Source organism: Heterocephalus glaber, unplaced genomic scaffold, assembly GCF_053883595.1.
Source record: "Heterocephalus glaber isolate CG9 unplaced genomic scaffold, H.glaber_assembly_v1.0 deba00001773, whole genome shotgun sequence".
Lineage (NCBI taxonomy): Eukaryota > Metazoa > Chordata > Mammalia > Rodentia > Bathyergidae > Heterocephalus > Heterocephalus glaber.
In genome coordinates this window covers 12,699,601-12,717,644 of record NW_028258463.1, presented here as the reverse complement: position 1 = coordinate 12,717,644, position 18,044 = coordinate 12,699,601, and the positions used below count along the sequence as shown (strand labels likewise).

The following is an 18,044-nucleotide window of genomic DNA, read 5'->3' as shown; positions in this document are numbered from 1 at the left end:
GCTGGGCCTGCAGCTCAGTAGAAGAGCACTTGCCTGGCATGTAGCTCCAAGCTCAATCCCAGCAAAAGCCAAAGCCAAACAGAACCTCTGTATCACACTGGCCACCTCACGTGTTAGCATTTCGGATGATTTCCAAGCACACAGAATTGGACTGCCGCTGATCTACCATTCTGAAATCTGCTTGTGTATTTGGCATTACGTGTTCCTCGGAAACTGTATTAATCGCCCTTTGCTGCTCCCGCTGGGGTTCGATCACGCAGTTATCTGTGCCGAGGGCGGTGGGCTTCGTGGGCTGGGCACGGGGGATCTCTGCAAAGGCGTGGAAGCCCACCCTGAGCTGAGTCCTGAGGGAGGAAGAGGAGCCAGGCAGGTGCGAAGGGCGGAGCGGCCAGGCCACGCCCTCCCCAGGGGCGGGGCGGGGCGGGACCTGCATCCACTCGGAGCCGCTGGAGAGTAAAGTTCGCAGTGAGGGGCAGGGAGTGGCGGGAAGTGAGGCGCAGACAGGGACTGGGCTCTGCCTTCCAGCCAGCTGCGAGCCCGGACAGACGTGTGACTCAAACCTCGTGGGGGGGGGGGGGCGTGGATTTAGAGTGACCGGCGACCCCAGCCACCTGCTTCCTCCGCGGGGCGGGCACTCGCCCTCCTTCCCCCTCCACGAGCCCTGGCTGTGGATGCTGATGCCTGCGACTCCCACACTGGAAAGTGCAGGCCCCACCCAGAAGGGTTCGGACCCCAGGGCTCCCTGGGCTGAGCTCGGGCGGGGGTGGCGGCGGGGGGGGGGGGACCAGAGGGCCGTCCCACCAGCGGTCCTGCCCTCCCTCCCACGTTCCTGAGGCCTGGGTCTGGTCAGCGGGACCCGCCCACCCACTGCGCGCTCAGTGCCCCGCAGGCCGCTTATCTCCCCCTGCGCCCCCCCCCCTCCACAGCATTCCTGGCGTGGGCGGAGCAGGCGCTGACTCTGGGAGGCCGAGGCCGGCAGGGGAGGTGGGCGGCGCGCCCGTGACCCTGCGACCTGTCCCGGTTCCTGTCGCCGTCTGCAGGTGGATTCGCCCGCTGAGCCCGTGTATGTGAACGTGGGGCTCCCCCCGGCCCCGTCACCGCCCGCGCCCGCCGCCCCCCGGCCCGACGCAGCGTGGGAGGAGCACATGGACGAGGGCAGCGGGCGCCGCTACTACTACAACCGGGACACGGGCGCCACCACGTGGGAGCCGCCCTGCGAGGCGGGCCCGGAGGCCTCCCCGGGCTCGGTGGGCAGCCACAAGAGCCTGGAGGGCGAGTGGGACCAGTACTGGGATGAGGAGAGCCGCAGGGTGTTCTTCTACAATCCGCTGACGGGCGAGACGGCCTGGGAGGACGCACCCCGGGCCCAGGCCGGGGACGCGGACGAGGACACCGACCTGGACGTGCCGGACATGTGGCCGGGCCCGAGCCCGGGCAGCCCCGGGGGCCAGCGGGTGAGGGGCGGGGCCAGGAGGTGGGCGGAGGCCGGGGCGGGGCCTCGGCGGGGGCGGGGTCCGGGCCAGTGGCCCCGCCTCTCCCGTTGGAGAGCCGGCCACAGCGGCGGGGGGCGGGGCAGGACCGCGGCTGAGAACCCCTGCTCCCCGCAGCCCCCCACTCCCGAGGCCGACTACCCCGGGCCCCTGTCCAGTTACCCCGAGGAGGAGCACTGTCCCCCCGCTGGCGCCTGTGGGGAGCTCAGCCCCACGTCCCTGTCGTCCCCACCCCCCGGCTGGTCCTGTCACCTAGGCCCGGACCACCAGGCGCTCTACACCAACCACTTCACGGGAGAGCAGGTAGGGCAGAGGCTGGGGGGCGACCGGGAGCCCCAAGCCCGGCGTCCTGGCATCTGCTGGCGGGACCTCCCCTCCCGTGAGCAGGTCTGGGCTCTTGACGGCCCTCGTCCCCACAGTGGGTGCGGCTGGAGGACCAGCACGGCAAGGCCTACTTCTACAGGCCGCAGGACTCCTCCGTGCGCTGGGAGCTGCCCCCGGTAACCAGCGGGAGGGCGGGGGCGGGGGCGGGGGGCGGCTGGAGAGTGGAAGGGATCCACGTGACAGCGACCTTTTCCCCAGGTCCCCGTCCCTGCCCCTCGAAGCATCCACAAAACCAGCCGGGATGGTGCCACCCCAGCCCCAGCCAGCCCCCCACAGGAAAAGGTAAGGGAAGAGCATGCAGGCCCTGGAGACACCACCGGTAAAATGGGGAGTCCTGAGGGGCTGGGGCAGGGACAGTGTGGGACATCCTGCCTTCCCCAAGGCCAGCGCCAGGCCCAAGCTGGAGGGAGAGGGTGGTGGGTGGAGGAGCTGGCCCCACCTCAGCTGCTAGGAGGGCAGTGAGGAGGAGACTTGTCCAGCCTCTGCTGTGGCTCACCCCGGAGCTCCGCTTTCCCGCTCTCTCTAGATCAAGACCCTGGACAAGGCAGGGGTGCTGCATTGTACCCGGACAGCAGACAAGGGGAAGCGTCTCCGGTGAGAGCTCATCGGGGCCCAGATGGCAGGGTAGGCCTGGGTGATGGTGTCCCGGAGCACTTCCTGTGCTCAGGGCCCTCTCGTGAGGTCTTAGAGGCTCTGAGAGATAGGTGGTGCCTTGCCCCAGGCCCCTTGGCTGCTGGGCAAGATGCCCTCACCCTGGGGGCCACAGCGCAGGCCCTGCCAGGACCAAGTCTGAGCCCTTCCCGCCCCCAGGAAGAAGCACTGGAGCACCTCCTGGACAGTGCTGGAGGGCGGTGTCCTGACCTTCTTCAAGGACTCCAAGACCTCAGCCACAGGCGGCCTGGTGAGGCCGGGGTCCTGGCAGGGCCCTCCCCATCTGACCTGGCCTACCCTGGGCTGACAGAGCGGGGCTCGGCAGAGAGAGGGCGATGGCAGCAGATCCACCCAGGATCGAGGATGAGCAGTCTGGCCACCTTGGGCTGGGCTACGGTCCTTTCGGGTGGAGGGGGGAGCCGAGCCTGTCACCCTGCTCCTGGGTGGCTGGGTGGGCCACAATGGACAAGCCAGGACGTCTGGGGCCCAGGGTTCCTTCACCCCAAAGCTGCTGCCTTGCTCCACCAGGGTCCCCAGTCTGCCCCTAGAGCCAAGCCAGTGGGTCAGAGGCAAGTGCTGTCGTGGGCCCTGTGAGCTGAGGGTCCCATAACCCCACCACCCCCCACCCTCTGCAGAGGCAGCAGCCTTCCAAGCTTTCCACCCCAGAGTACACAGTGGAGCTGAAGGGGGCCTCTCTTTCCTGGGCCCCCAAGGACAAGTCCAGTAAGAAGAATGTGCTAGAGGTGAGCAGTGGGCAGGGAGGAGGGGCCTTCCCCATGGTCAGTACCAGGAAGGGGGAGCTGGGAGAGTGGGGCTGAAATTCTTGGGGCACAAGGCGAAATCTACCTATCCTGGGGCAGTATTTCCAGGAGCTGAGGGCTGTGAGAAGCAGAGGGTTCTGGGAGAGGAAGCTGTCATGCCCAGAGCTGCACCCTACTCTACCCGCTGGGCAGGGACACCTGCTCTTCCCAGCTAGAGCCAGCTTCTGACAACTGGGTTCCCAGTAAAGAAACCAGGGCAGGGACAGGCTTGCAAGGATCCCCGGCAAGAAGAACAGGAAAGCCCAGGGGAGGGCATCACAGTCCCACGCCTTTCCCTGTCCCGTTTCTCTGGTCTCCTTTTCAAACCATTCTGTCCGTGCCTCAGCCCCTGAAAGCCATGCAGCAGATTTTAACAAAAACACAGGTCATAGCTGGGTGAGATGCCAAGTGCCTGTAATCCCAGCACTGGGGAGCTGAGGCAGGAGGATCAAGAGTTCAAGGCCAGCCTAGAGCTCAGGGCTGACTTGTACTACATAGTGAGACCTTCTCTCCAAAATAAATCAACTCCTATAGGCTGTGAACTGGTAAAATCCCCTGAAAAGCCAGGACCGGGCAAAACAAATTAGATGTGGAAGTCAAGGTGGAGAGGGACTGGGGGCAGGTGATGACCAGGTGCTAAGGTGGATGCTGAAAAACGTAGCTCATGTCTCTGGTAGCTGAGGTGAGGAGAGGAGCTATCAGTGACATGGCTTATTGTTGGGGCAGAGGACCCTACCCAGCTCTTCAGGGAATCACAGTTCCTTCCTGGCCCTTTATTCTTCTTTTTCCGTACCGGGGATCCAACTCGGGACCTTACACTTTCAAGGCAGGCAGCGGCACCACTGAGCTAAATCCCCAGCCCTCTCACCCTTTGTTCTTAAAGAAATTCCTAGCGTGTAGTTCAAAGAACACTGGGTCTAGGGGGTGAGGCCAGTGCCCTGCCACCTAGCACCCTGGAGGGTGACAGAGACCTCATGCCATCCAGGTAGCTTATTATGAAAGGACCAAAGCATGGCCTTGAATCTCAGCTCAGAAAAACCAGCTCTTCAAGGAGCCTGAGTGCTGCATTTTCTAGTGATTCACCAAGGTTTGTCCAGTGCCAGAGCCAGGGTGTGCAGAGCAGTGGTGAAAACTCAGTTTTATAGATGAGCTACTCTGATCTAGAGCCTTCTCAGAGCCTGGCAGGGCGGAGTTTCCATCAAGTAGCCATGTCTGCCATGGTGTCCGAATAGGCAGGACATCATATTTGCAAGCCACGGTCCTGTCCACATTTGAGGGATGTCCTTCAAACTATTCCCTAACATGCCACCTCTGACTGGCTGCTGATGAGGCTTCAGAGGAGGCCTGGCCTAATGATCTTCTTTGTTTGGGGGATTTTTTTTGGTGAAGGGGTGTCCCGGCCCGCGGGTAAGTCAACGGAGACCCTAGAGGGGGAGCGAGGATGAGAGGGGACAGGGGACACGAGAGATGGAGACAAGACAGGTTTCTGATCAAGTCTCGTTTATTGCAGAAGCTGTTACAACATATATACCGTAGGGCTAGAGGGGAGGAGCAAGAGGAGGGTACTGGGGCTACTTCCTTGTTGCCGGGTAGATTTGCAGCAGGCCCGGATATGTCCGTAAAAGGCACTCAAGAGTTCTAGCGGGGGGGCAAGGCCCCCCACAGGTCCTCCCTTTAAAATTATAATTTTAGAAAGGCGTCAGGAGAGCCAAGCCTGTGGGGGCTGAGCCTGTCTTGGGTCAGAGCAACACACGTGTCTGCACCGTGCACCTTACCCGTCATCGGTTAACCAGAGAATCAAGGCTCTGGCACCTGTCTTAGGCGGCACACGAGGGCTCTCTCATTGCATGGCACGCTTGCTCAGTTGCCCGTCATTGGCTTGCCAGCCCACTCACCAGGTGGGGCGAGAACACTTCGCCACGGCAAGGACCTAATCGATGGTCCGACATTCGTCCTGGTCAGCCATTGCCAATCTATTATAGTAGACCTGTATGGGCGCTGTTTTTATTGCCTCTATCTGGGCTCTAAGAAAGGCCATGATTTTGTTATAAAGTACGGGCCCTAAAGAAATGAGCAAGAGTAGACCCAATAAGGGTCCCAGCAAAGGGAGGAGATAAGGGAGGAAACCATTGAGGCCAGTCCAGAGGGGATTTTGAGTGAATTTTTGTCGTCATCTGTTTAAATCTTCCTGAAGTTCGCGAATTTTTCCCCTGACGATCCCAGATTTGTTGGCATAAAAACAGCAATGTTCATTTAAGGCTAGACTGTGAATAAGAGAGTTAAGCTACCCTGATTAAGCTTTTGAAGATAACCAATGTGGACATGCTACAATAACATATTCAGAACTTAACCAATATGAACGTTTTGTAACAACATATTTAGTGCTTAAATATCAAGGACAACCAATACAATCAATTTATAACATATTTAGATAATATTCATTGTGATATGTCTCCCATAAGATTATATAATATAAAATTTACTAGGGGGTCCCTTTAATGAATTAAGACCAGAATAATCATTTTCTGGGTGGCCACTTCTATATTCATCAAAGGGAGTTCCCATCTATAATCGTTTTGACAAACAATTAAGAATATATATCTTTTTATTTTATAACTGTTAATTGTAATTTGATTGTTGCGTGTGGGTAACAATGCACGTCACTTTCATAAAATAAATTTCAGTGGTACTTTGATCAATTAACAACCTGGGAAGAAAAGCATGTCTTTAGTTTAATAATATTATCTATAAGTCAATTTAACAATAGGCGAATATCCTTTGAAGAGGAAGGAACATATTGAGCTCAACTGTACAAACACAAACAACAGACAATAGACAAACATATAAGATAGTGTGTAAAATTAGGGTGCACCCAAATATAACTAGCCAAATTGAATTATACTATACTCTTGATGATTATTAGATTGTAATTGTAGGTGCCATTGTTAACTGGTTAAGATTGGACAACGTCAGGTCATCGGCATCATCAGCACACCTATCAACTTGTTTTACTAGGCGTTCTGGGAGCCACCTGGCTGACTTCATTTCCTTGGAGTAAATACACACCGATCCTCAGCCCCAGATAAGTACAGGATCCGGCCCGTGCCATGAGTGGTCCAGGGGGTCTTTCCACATCACCGAGGCAAATTGTCGTTGCGTCTCTGGTTGCCAGAAACGATTGGCTGCAGATAAACCTTTGGCATCCAAATTTAAGAAGTTAAGAATAAATAGTGCATGTGATATCAGATTTCTAGGAGACCCCTTAGTAGGATACCATTCCCCCTTTTTTATTTTGTCTAAAGTAATTTTAAGTGTGAGATTAGCCCTTTCTATAATGCCTTGTCCCTGTGGATTATATGGGATTCCCGTTATATGTGTTATTGTAAATTGTTTGTAAAATTTGGAGAAGCCAGAGCTGATATAGCCAGGACCATTATCTGTTTTAATTTGTTGTGGGCAGCCAAGCACTGAGAAGGCAGTGAGGAGATGAGCAATGACGTGTTTAGTAGCTTCCCCAGATTGCAGGGTGGCAAATATGAATCCACTATATGTATTAATGTTGACATGTATATATTTAAGATTTCCAAATTTAGGGTAATGTGTGATGTCCATTTGCCATAGGGCATTTGGAATCAAGCCACGAGGATTAACTCCCAGATGAGGTGTAGGAAGGTGCAGAGTGCACGTAGGGCAGGCCTTAACAATTTGTCTAGCTTGTTCTCTAGTAAGCTTATACATAAGGCGAAGCGTGTGAGCATTAAGATGATGGAATTGGTGTGCCTTCTGTGCTTGGTCAATCGGACTGGGGGCATCAGTATTTATTGAATAGGCAAAAGCCTGAGGTCTTGTGGCTAGGTCTGCTAAGCGGTTGCCCTCTGCAAGTGGGCCGGGTAGGTTAGAGTGGGCGCGAAGGTGCCCAATGAAAAAGGATTTGGATCGTTTTCTGATTAGATCTTGTAATTGGAGGAAAAGACCACCAGTCTGAGAGGCAAGTTTGATCAGTCCACATGTTTCTAATAAGGGAACAGATTGGGCAATGTAAGCACTGTCAGTAAAGAGATTAAAAGCTCGGGCAGGAAATGCGGTAAAGACTGCTATGACTGCCTGGAGCTCGGTTAACTGGGCCGAAGAGTGGGCGGTTTGGAACTGGACAATGTTATCATCCCACACATAGGCAGCCATTCCAGTGGAAGAACCGTCTGTAAAAACGGGTAGAGCCTCTGGCAGAGGAAAGCAAGAAGTGATCTTCGGGAAAATGAAGTCATGTCTGTTGGCAAAGTCAATAAGTTTGCTGGGAGGATAGTGGTTGTCCAATAACCCTGAATAAGAAGCAAGAGCAATTGGGCAGGAATCGGTGGTTTGTATAAGCCAATCGACCTGGTCCTTAGGGTAGGGTTGGATAATGACATCAGGTTCTTTTCCAAAGTACATCTTTCCATGGTCTCTGCCCAAGATAACTAGGTCTGCAACTGCAACATAATAGGGGTAAAAGACCCGCTTAGGGGAAACTGGGAGATGAACCCACAAAAGGGGAGCGGTTTGCCAAAAGACAGCAGTGGGAGAGAGGGAGGTTTTGCAGATGATATACTGTAAAGGAGAGTTATAATCCATAAAATTAATTGTTTGATTTTGAATGGCTTGTTCCACTGTACTGATGGCTTTGCGCCCCTCGGCAGTGAGCTGTCGAGGTGAAGTAGGGTGGTTATCACCTTGTAAGGTATCATAGAGAGGCTTCAGGTCATGTTTAGTGAGCTTTAAATAGGGCATAAGCCAATTAATGTCTCCTAGCAATTTTTGGAAGTCATTTAAAGTCTTAAGACCGTCCAGCCGCAAGGTAAGCTTTTGGGAGGAAATGTGACGTCCCTTCATCTGAAATCCAAGGTAGTTATAAGGGTCTTTTAGTTGAACCTTATCAGGGGCAATCTGGAGGCCATGAGATTCAAGTGCCCGTCGAAGGTCAGCATAACAAGCTAAAACCTCACTTCCTAATTGCCCCGCTACAAGGATATCATCCATGTAATGGATAATATACATTTGAGGCCAATTGTCTCGGGTGGATTGGAGTGCCGCGGCTACAAATGACTGGCACAGGGTGGGACTATTGGCCATGCCTTGGGGCAGAACCAGCCACTGAAAGCGCTGCATTGGGGTACAGAAATTGGTCGCTGGAAGGCTAAATGCGAAGCGTTTTTGATCAGCAGGATGTAAGGGAATGGTGAAAAAGCAATCCTTTAAATCAATAATAATCTTGTAATACCCAAGGGGAATGGCTACCGGCGAAGGGAGACCAGGTTGTAAAGCTCCCATGAGTACCATGGTTTTATTAACTGCTCTAAGATCTTGTAAGAGTCTCCATTTTTCCGACCGTTTTTTAATGACAAAAATGGGAGTATTCCAAGGGGAGTGGCTAGGAATAATATGGCCAGCATGAAGCTGTTCCTGCACCAACTGTTGAGCTGCTGACAATTTCTCCTTAGAGAGGGGCCACTGATCGACCCACACTGGATCATCTGAGAGCCAGGTAATCTTTTCAGCATGGGCCGCAGGAGTGTCAATGGCCCCTATGGAAAATGGCCTAGCCCTGCCCGAGGGGGCCGAGGGACAGGCTCAATGGGGTGAGTAAGGTTTGTAGGGTGTTTCCCCAGTCCCGTTCCTGGAATGTACCCATTTTTAAACATCTGCATAGTGACAATTTCATTGGGGCTGGAAATAATTATCCCCATTTGTGATAGTAAGTCTCTTCCCCATAGATTAATAGGTAACCCTGAAATGATATAAGGTTGAATGGTGCCCTGATTACCATCTTGGTCTCTCCAGGTCAGATCTTTGGCACTTTGTTTAGGATTTTCACTCTGACCTATACCCCCGAGATGGGTGAGGGTGTCTTTTAATGGCCATCCCTGAGGCCAATCCTCTCCCTTTATGATAGTTACATCGGCACCAGTGTCAACCAGCCCAGAAAATTGTCTCCCATCTAACCACAAGGTCACGAGAGGCTTTTGTGCTGAAAGTATCTCTGACCAGTAAACATCAGATGAGCCGAATCCCTGGCTGCCTCGGGCGTTGTTTAGAGCCTTATTAGAGGTAGAGAGAAGGGGAAGGAGTAGCAATTGAGCAAATCTTTGGCCTGATTGAATGGTATTAATAACTTTGGGAGAAGAAACCATAACTTTAATTTCCCCAGAGTAGTCATTATCTATCACTCCTGGGTAAACCAACAGCCCATTTATGGTACTACTGCTTCGGCCTATTACGAGGCCAAAAGTCTCTCTAGGTAAGGGTCCAAAGACTCCTGTGGCGAGGGCCTGGACTCCCATTTCTGGGGTCAATACTGTGTGGGTGGTGGCACTGAGGTCCAATCCGGCACTTCCTTTTGTGGCTCTGATGAGGTCTGAAATGGATTGCTGTTTATTGGAGCAAAATTGAGCGCCCCGTAAATTTGTTTGGAGTTGGGGGCCTGGGGCTGGCCCCCTTTCCCGTTTCCCGAATTCGAATCCTTAAGAGGGGGAAGGGGTCGGCCCTGGGCATCAGTTTTGGATCGGCACTCACTCGCCCAATGCCTCCCCCGATTACATCGGGGGCAGGGCCCGGGGGGCGGAGCATTGGGGCCCTGCATTTTAGTGGTCGGGCATTCTCTAGCAAAATGGCCGGTGGCCCCACACCGGAAACACTTATTGCCGACGTGGCGTTGCAAAAATTGTTTGACTGTGAAGCCTTGCATGGCGGCCGCCATGGCAAGGCCCTGTTGGTAGGCGGCCCCAATCTCAGAACAAAGGCGAATGTAGCCGGAAAGGTCAGTTTTCTTTTTATAGGGGCGGATAGCGGCCTGACAGGCGGCATTGGCGTTCTCAAAAGCAAGCTGTTTAACAAAATCTGTCCCTGTCTCCGCGCTCCCAAAAATCCGGCCTGCCGCCGTGAGAAGGCGGTGGACAAAGTCCGCAAATGGCTCGTCTGGGCCCTGCCGAATGTTAGTGAGGGAGGCACTCACGTCTCCTTTGGAGGGGAGCTTTTTCCAGGCCCTAGTGGCGGCGGTCTGAATCTGGGCATATAACCCCGCATCAAATTGTATTTGTTGGTCGTTGGCGGCGTAGGCCCCCTCCCCAAGGAGCATGTCAAGCACCCATCCATTCCCCGCCTGAGCATTGCGCCTAGCAGTTTCTCGGCAATTTTTAACATATTTAGATTTCCATAATAAATAATCACCTCCTGTAAGGGTGGCGCGGGCCAGAGTCTGCCAATCAATTGGGGTGAGCCAATTTTCTGCCACCGATTCTAAAATAGCCATGGTGTAAGGTGCAGTGGCCCCATATTGAGCTGCAGCCGTTTTAAATTTTTTAATGACCTTAAAATCAAAACCACTGTGGTGTCTTCACGCCTGTCTCTGTGCGTCAGTAGTTTTAGTTACGGGAAAGGCTTCCGCATTTTTAAGTTTCAGGGATACTCCCGACCCGGATGGCACCCTAGGGGCCGCCCCTCTAACGGGGGGTCGTGGCTTAAGTTTGTCTTCTCTACGGACATTTTTATGGGCTTTGCCTGTTCTTAAGCCTTCAAGCTGGGTAATAAGTTCTTGGTGTTCCTTTTCTAACCTTATCTGTTCTTTTAGAAATTCTATTTTGTCCCGGAGTTCCTTTTGGGGATCAACAACAGGACATGCCAGAGTGGGAGTGTCGGGGCCTGAAGAGATATAAGGAGGGGGATATCCGGAGTCGCCCCACAATGCTCCCCCCGCGGGCTCCTCCGACCCGGAGCCCTCTTGGGGCGGATCTGGGGGCGGAGGCGGGCCACGATAGGCTTGAAGGGAGGGATATAGGGGCGGAACCTTCCGCGAGGGTGGGGCTGTCCTAGAGGCGGTGGCGGAAAGCAAGGAAGCAGGGGTTCGGCGAGGCCCTGCCCTACAGGGCTTGGCAGGGTTCGTGGCCGTTTGGGGTTGGTCCGAAGGGACGTCATGTCCGTCGGGGGCGGGATCGTCGTCACTGTCAAAGGACATCAAGTCCTCTTCTTTGTCTGACAAAGAAGTCGTGGTCTCAACGGGCCTGGGCCCCGGCGCCATATTGGCCCGGGAGACTGCGTCAGAATCACTGGCGGGTGTCAGCCCCTTACCATCTCGGAGAGCTACCTCCCCAGCCTGTATAGCCTGCGCCACCAGTGGATCCCTCGCTTTATGAGAAATAATATCATTAATCAAATTCCAATATGAGAATGCCGCAATAGGGACCTTCCCGGGTCCGCAAGTGGCATAATAATCCTGGAGTGCTTCCCCCACCTTTTTCCATCTCTGTTCGTCAATGGTTCCCTCAGCAGGGAACCAGGGACAGAGATCTTTAATATAATCAAAAAATCTTAACAACTGTTTGACTGTAACCTTTACCCCTCGTGCCTGTAATGTCTTCTTGAGACCTTGCACAAACAATTCGTGCTGACTAATGCCCTGTCCCATAATCGCTGCTCAACTTACCGAGGTGCAAAAAGACGGCAGGTCCACGTCAATTGCAAGCCTCTCCCGTGTCGAGTGTGCTCTTTGTTCCTCAATCTTAATCTTAGGGCCCCTGAGCAGCGTCCTTCACTGGATCCCCCGTTCTCTGGCCCCACGTTGGGCGCCACTTGTCCCGGCCCGCGGGTAAGTCAACGGAGACCCTAGAGGGGGAGCGAGGATGAGAGGGGACAGGGGACACGAGAGATGGAGACAAGACAGGTTTCTGATCAAGTCTCGTTTATTGCAGAAGCTGTTACAACATATATACCGTAGGGCTAGAGGGGAGGAGCAAGAGGAGGGTACTGGGGCTACTTCCTTGTTGCCGGGTAGATTTGCAGCAGGCCCGGATATGTCCGTAAAAGGCACTCAAGAGTTCTAGCGGGGGGGCAAGGCCCCCCACAAAGGGGTTAGTTGTTTTTTTTGTTGTTGTTGTTGTTTTGGTACCGGGGATCAAACTCGGGACCTTGCACTTTCTAGGCAGGCAGCGGCACTACTGAGCTAAATCACCGCCCTGGGGTTAGTTTTTTGAGATGAGGTCTGACCATATTGCATAGTCCAGGCTAGGCTTGAACGCATTGTGTAGCACTGGCTGGCCTCAAACACATGGCGATCCTCTTGCCTCAGCCACCACAGCAGGCCAGGTGACTTCTCTGGCGAGGTATGAAGGCCCACGGTGCCCTTCGAAGCTGTGCGAGCTAGGAAGGGTGCCAGTCCTGAGGGAAACGAGAAGCCTGCCTCCCTGCTGATGGCAGCGGTTCTCCCTCTGCCCGGGGTAGCCTGTGGGAGACTCGATTTTCCCGAAGTCTCTAGCACAGAGGCTGGGCAGCTTCTCGGGGACCAGGACGCCCAAGCAGAGCCACAGATGCTCAGCGGTGTTCCTCAGGTCAAGGCACCTTCTATGACACGGGCCTTTCACACTTCGAGGCCATGTGACTGGTTGTGTTCTGAGTGAGCTGCCAGAAATAATGGCGGTTGTTTTAGACGGCTGTCAGCCCCTTCTCTTGGGTCACAGGGCGGGTGGGGTGGCCGGCTGTGCAGCTCGGCTGTGTGCCACCGGCCCTGTGGCAGGCTTCTCTGGCTGCCGATGCTGGATGGACTGGAGTGTGGGGCAGGGGACACAGGCCGGAAAAGCTGGGGCAGCCCAGAGTCCCCAGTGTGCAGGTCTTGCTCTCCCCAGGGGGAGGGGCAGCCTACAGACCTCTCCTCCCTCAAGGCCAGGCTCGCCCGTGGGGACAGGGACCAGTCATCTCCACCTCTGACCCCACCCGACGCTGGTAGGCACCTTCAGTGACCCCTGACTTGTGTCCCTCCAGCTGCGGAGCCGCGACGGCTCTGAGTACCTGATCCAGCACGACTCGGAGGGCGTCATCAGCGCCTGGCACCAGGCCATCGGGCAGGGCATCGAGGAGCCGGTAGGCAGAGCCCTGGCCCCTGGGGTCTCTGCCCTGCACAGCAAGCCGTGGCACCCCCAGGGGTGGCCTCTCGGGAGAGAGGGCTCTGCAGAAGGGGACAGCCTGTGGGGCATCCCCCATGTCAAGGGAGGCAGGAAGCAGAGCAGGTACACTCAGAACTCAGGCCAGAACGACAGGCCGAAACAGGAAGGCAAACACGGACTGAATTCAAGTCTGCCGTTTTTAGGGTCAGAAATACCAACTAGCTAAGCAGAGAGGGGCGGCCCCTCACAGCTCTTCCTTCTCCGGGCCCTGACCTTGGGCTCCTGGAGCCAGCTTTGGGTGTGCGGCTTTGGGCGGTATTGGTGGAAGCAGGAATGCAGGTGTGGGGGTGAGGGCAGTGCCGCTGTTGATAGGAGGGTGTGCGACACTGAGGAAGGATCAAGAATCGGGCAGGGCCCGGGAGGGGCGAGGCAGGGCGGCCAGGATGACAGCCAGAGCCCAGGTACCGTCCCAGCGGGGCCTGCCAGGGCTCCTGGGCGCCGCCTGCTCAGGCCACGGTTCCAGCCCGCAGATCCGGCCCTGGGGGAGGACGTCGAGGCCAGCAGCGCTGACTTCAGGTCCAGCGAGAGGGAGGACGGCACAGGTGGGCCCAGCGGGGCAGGGTACGGGGACGCCCGGGTTGGGACCCAACACCCCGCTGACACCGGGGTCCCCACGCAGCCGCGCCCGCCCCGAGCCCCGGGACCCCCGAGAGCGACCTGAGCCGGGTGCGGCAGAAGCTGCGTAGGTTCCTGCAGAGGCGGCCGACGCTGCAGTCGCTGCGCGAGCGGGGCTACATCAAGGGTACCATGGGGGAGGAGGAGGGGAGGGCAGGGGAGGAGGAGGGGAGGGGAGGGGAGGGCAGGGGAGGGGCGCGCCCGGCGCTGACGCCCTGTCCCCAGACCAGGTCTTCGGCTGTGCGCTGGCCACATTGTGCGCGCGTGAGAAGAGCTCCGTGCCACGCTTCGTGCAGCAGTGCGTGCACGCCGTCGAGGCCCGGGGTAGGCGCGGCTCCCTCGGCACCGGCAGCGGGCGGTAGGGGGCGCTGGGTCCGGGGCTTGGGCGGGCGAGGCAACGCCTCCGTCTCCGCAGGGCTGGACACGGACGGGCTGTACCGCATCAGCGGGAACCTGGCCACCATCCAGAAGCTCCGCTACCACGTGGACCACGGTGAGGCCGCCCCCCGCCGGCCTCTGACTCCCACCCCAGTGTCCCCGCTGACCCCTCCGCTCCCGCAGATGAGCGCCTGGACCTGGATGACGGCCGCTGGACTGACGTCCACGTGCTCACCGGCGCGCTCAAGCTCTTCCTGCGCGAGCTGCCTGAGCCGCTCTTCCCCTTCTCGCACTTCAGCCAGTTCCTCGCAGCCATCAGTGAGTCGGAGCCCCAGAGGCCCAGATGGAGGGGTTGGGGACCCCGTTGCCCTGCGCCAACCCCCGTCTCCCTGCAGAGCTGCAGGACCCAGCCCGGCGCGGCCGCTGCGTGCGGGACCTGGTGCGCTCGCTGCCCACTCCGAACCATGACACTCTGCAGCTGCTGTTCCAGCACCTGCGCCGGTGAGCAGGGTCACCCTGCGCCGAGGAGGGGTCCCCACAAACCCCCATCCCCGGCCTGATTGTCCTCCCCTGCAGGGTGGTGGAACAGGGGGAGCAGAACCGCATGTCAGTGCAGAGTGTGGCCATCGTGTTCGGGCCCACTCTGCTGCGGCCCGAGACAGAGGAGGGCAGCATGCCCATGACCATGGTGTTCCAGAACCAGGTGGTGGAGCTCATCCTGCAGCAGTGCGCAGACATCTTCCCGCCACCCTGATGGCTGCCACCCACCCTTGTTGCCGCGGGTACGGCGACCTGAAGTGGGGCTTTCTCTGGGGCGTCCTCGGTGGGTGCCAGGGTAGGGGGAGCTTTTGTCTGGAGGGGGATTCGGTGAGGGTGTTTCCTGGCTCCTTCAGGGAGGCGCCTGGCCAGAGCCCTGTGCAGGTAACCAGGAAGAGCCTGACAGGACCATGTGACCTCCAGTCTAAGCCTCCCTGGCCCAGGATGAAGAACTGGCTTCATCTGCCTTCCTGTCTGTGGATCCACATCGGGATCCAGTCAGTCCACTGTGTCCTGGGCAAGGTTTTTTCACGCCCATGAGCTGCGAGCCCTGGGCCTGCTATAGAGGAGCTCTGTCAATACAGAGCCCTGATGCAGGAAGGAAACCAGCTCTCAAGGCCTCCCTCACCAGGGTGCGGGCTCCAGGGAGGGGACCTGGCCTCTGCCCCCCTTTCCAGCGTGGGCCAGAGAGCAGCCTGCCCGCTGTTCTGGGGGAGGAGCACGTGGCAGGGCCCTCACGCCCCTCTGCCAAGCTGGCCACTGGGGCCTACCTTGCCACAGCGCTGGGAGGGGCCTGGGGGGGACAGCCTCCGGAAAGGAGGGGTGCACCTGCCTATCCTCATGCACAAACCGCGGAGGCTGTGGATCTCAGGCCCCGCCTCCCCCTTCATGGCTCAGTGAACAATAGTAGCTCATTGCATTGAGCATCCACACCAGGCCACGCATCCTGCCCCAGTTACCTTTGTGTCCCTTGCAGTCGGTATTTATTGTGTTCTTGTGTGCCAGGCACATGCTGTCTGCCCCATGGAGCTGGGGTCCAGGCAAGAGATGGAGACCTCCTACCATGCATCTAAATATTTAAAAGATGCAAATCAAGCCAAGAACTGTGAAATAAAATATGCTCTATTCTCCTACTTTAGCAAGGGTGCTTTGATGACAGTTGGGAAGGCCAGGGTCTAATTTAAGCATCTGTGACTCTTCTGAGGTCCCTAAGAATGTGGTGGGGTGAGAAGCGAAGGCCTTCAGCCTGCCCCTCCCTCTGCCCACAGTGGAGCACAGAACAGGCTCTGTGCAGACAGGGGCGCTGCAACCCACTGGTGACACCTGAAGGAGGAGGTCTGGCCCATTGAGGCAGAGTGCGCTGGGCCCCATTTAGAAGCCTGGTCAATGGGAAACCATCCAGCCTCCGGGAGGCTACCTGGATGGCTTGCCCTACAGGGAGAGCCGCAGACAGGGCAGCCTGGCAGTCCCTGAGGTAGGAGACCATAGCAGGGACCCTGCTTCCAGACCAAAGGGCAGAAGCAGGTAGGTTCAGCTACTGATGATGTGGTTGTCCACGTTGCAGGAAGAGGCACAGGTGAGCCGAGGGCTTGGTGGGGGGTGACTGCCCAGGACCCCAGATGCCTCTGCCAAAGCATGTGGACCGGTCAGGTTTTCCTCGTGGGATGTAATGCGTGCAGCACAACCCAAAGGAGGAGAGGTTCAGTGTGGCCCATGGTTTCCGAGGCTTTGGTCCATGGCAGGCTGGCTCCAAGGTGGGGAGTCGTGGCAGGAGGCTGTTGGGGAGCAAAACCGCTTCACTCACGACAGCGGCGAGCAGAGCACAGAAGAGCACGGAGAGTGAGACATGCTCCAAAGTCCCTGTGACCTCGGCCCCAGCGGGGCCCGTGGTTCACAGCGCACTTGATGGCGAACGGCAGCACCTAGCAAGTGTGCGGCACTGTGGGGGCGGGGGGGGGTTCGCTCCGCTGCCCTTGTGTCCTTGCCTCTCTCTTGCCTCGAACACCTGATCTCTCTCCATGTGTCTGATCTTTCATTTGGAGAGCGTCCTGTAGGTGGACTGATGCAGCGGGCAGCCTTGCCAGACTAGCCTCTTGCCCTCAGCATGATCCCCTTCTTGCCAGTAGTTTAGGACCTGTGACATCAGATGGCCCGTATGGGCTTTGGAGTCCCTCCCAGCTGCCAGGAAGTATGAGGCAGGGTGATCAGCCATCAGGAGCCAGGTCCTGGAGGGCCTGGCTGTGGGGTGGGTCTGCTGCAGAGCTATGAAGCTGCCAGCAGGGGGCAGCAGAGGCCTTGCCCAAGGGCGATTCCAGCGGCACCCTGAGGTCTTGCCCCACTCTGGACCCCAGCTCACAGGTATCAGCCCAACCCTGAGATCCAAATTAGTGACTGAGGCTGGTGACGTGTGGCCAGGAGGGGACAGGGAAGGCCTGGCTGGGAGGGGGCCCACAGTCAGGCAGCCGGAGGCCCCGTCACCCACTACCCCAGGACTTTTGCTGCAGGCTCAGCTTTGCACCATTCCAGCCTCTCCCTCCACATCTTCTCTGCACAAAGCCTCCCCAGCAGGGTCAGCAGAGGTGAAGTCCTCAGCACCCCACCTCTCAGCAGAACCACTTTTCTGCAGCCTCAATGCCATGAGACCCACATACCGCCTCCCCCAGACTTCTCACCCGGCTCTGATTGCCCAGGGCTCAGCAAGGAAAGGGGCTGTGTGTGATGGAATGAGTGGATGAACGGGTCAGCGTTGCGTCTGCGAACCTGCCTTCCTGTGGCCCGCGTCACTTCCTCCCATCACTCCCTGGTGGCCTTCCTGGAGGCTGTCCTGCCCTGGATGCTGGCACGGTGCGCACTCCCTCCCAGGCAGCCTCACCCCCGAGTAGCTTTAGCTGCTGGCCCACACTGCCCAGCACAAACTCGCCAGTGGCCCAGAGCCCTGCGCCTGCCCTTGCCGCCTCCGCCCTTCCCACGGAGCTCCAGGGCTTCCCTGCCTGGGGCCGCTGACCCCCGCCCTGCACTTCTCCGTTGATATTTGTGGAATGAGTGAACGAGCTAATGACTCTGCCTCTGAGGTCCTGTGAGCGCTTCTAGTTCAACACGTACCAGGTGGTCTGCTCTCCGCCGCCATTCTCCTCTGCCTCCCAACTTAGAAACCCAGGTCAGCCCAGAGGGCCTGCTCCTCACAGGTAAACTACTCACTCTTATGTCCTGCCCCGGTGCCT

General features: G+C 57.0%; 1 protein-coding gene and 1 long non-coding RNA gene across 11 annotated transcripts in view; one reads left to right on the top strand and one right to left on the bottom strand.

Moving 5' to 3' along the window:
• Positions 1-18,044, top strand: part of Arhgap27 (Rho GTPase activating protein 27) — a 59,193-nt gene that overhangs the window by 18,385 nt on the left and 22,764 nt on the right. For 8 of the 10 annotated variants that reach the window (XM_087202406.1, XM_087202405.1, XM_021240059.2 and 5 more), the window contains 15 exons: positions 1,041-1,454; positions 1,608-1,793; positions 1,910-1,990; positions 2,073-2,156; positions 2,401-2,468; positions 2,685-2,775; positions 3,161-3,268; positions 13,112-13,210; positions 13,757-13,835; positions 13,913-14,035; positions 14,134-14,232; positions 14,324-14,401; positions 14,470-14,604; positions 14,682-14,787; positions 14,863-15,953. In XM_087202406.1, coding sequence (XP_087058532.1) covers positions 1,041-1,454; positions 1,608-1,793; positions 1,910-1,990; positions 2,073-2,156; positions 2,401-2,468; positions 2,685-2,775; positions 3,161-3,268; positions 13,112-13,210; positions 13,757-13,835; positions 13,913-14,035; positions 14,134-14,232; positions 14,324-14,401; positions 14,470-14,604; positions 14,682-14,787; positions 14,863-15,040 — 1,929 coding nt within the window. In that variant the 3' untranslated portion in view covers positions 15,041-15,953. Of the gene's footprint in view, positions 1-1,040; positions 1,455-1,607; positions 1,794-1,909; positions 1,991-2,072; positions 2,157-2,400; positions 2,469-2,684; positions 2,776-3,160; positions 3,269-6,340; positions 10,153-13,111; positions 13,211-13,756; positions 13,836-13,912; positions 14,036-14,133; positions 14,233-14,323; positions 14,402-14,469; positions 14,605-14,681; positions 14,788-14,862; positions 15,954-18,044 lie in introns of those variants that run through there. The other 2 variants (XR_015447776.1, XM_087202411.1) reach the window with 2 other exon arrangements.
• LOC147821078 (uncharacterized) lies at positions 4,809-12,328 on the bottom strand. Its single transcript, XR_015447779.1, has 2 exons — positions 11,781-12,328; positions 4,809-6,519 (listed from the first exon to the last, which is right to left on the bottom strand). It is a non-coding gene; the product is annotated as an uncharacterized LOC147821078 (long non-coding RNA).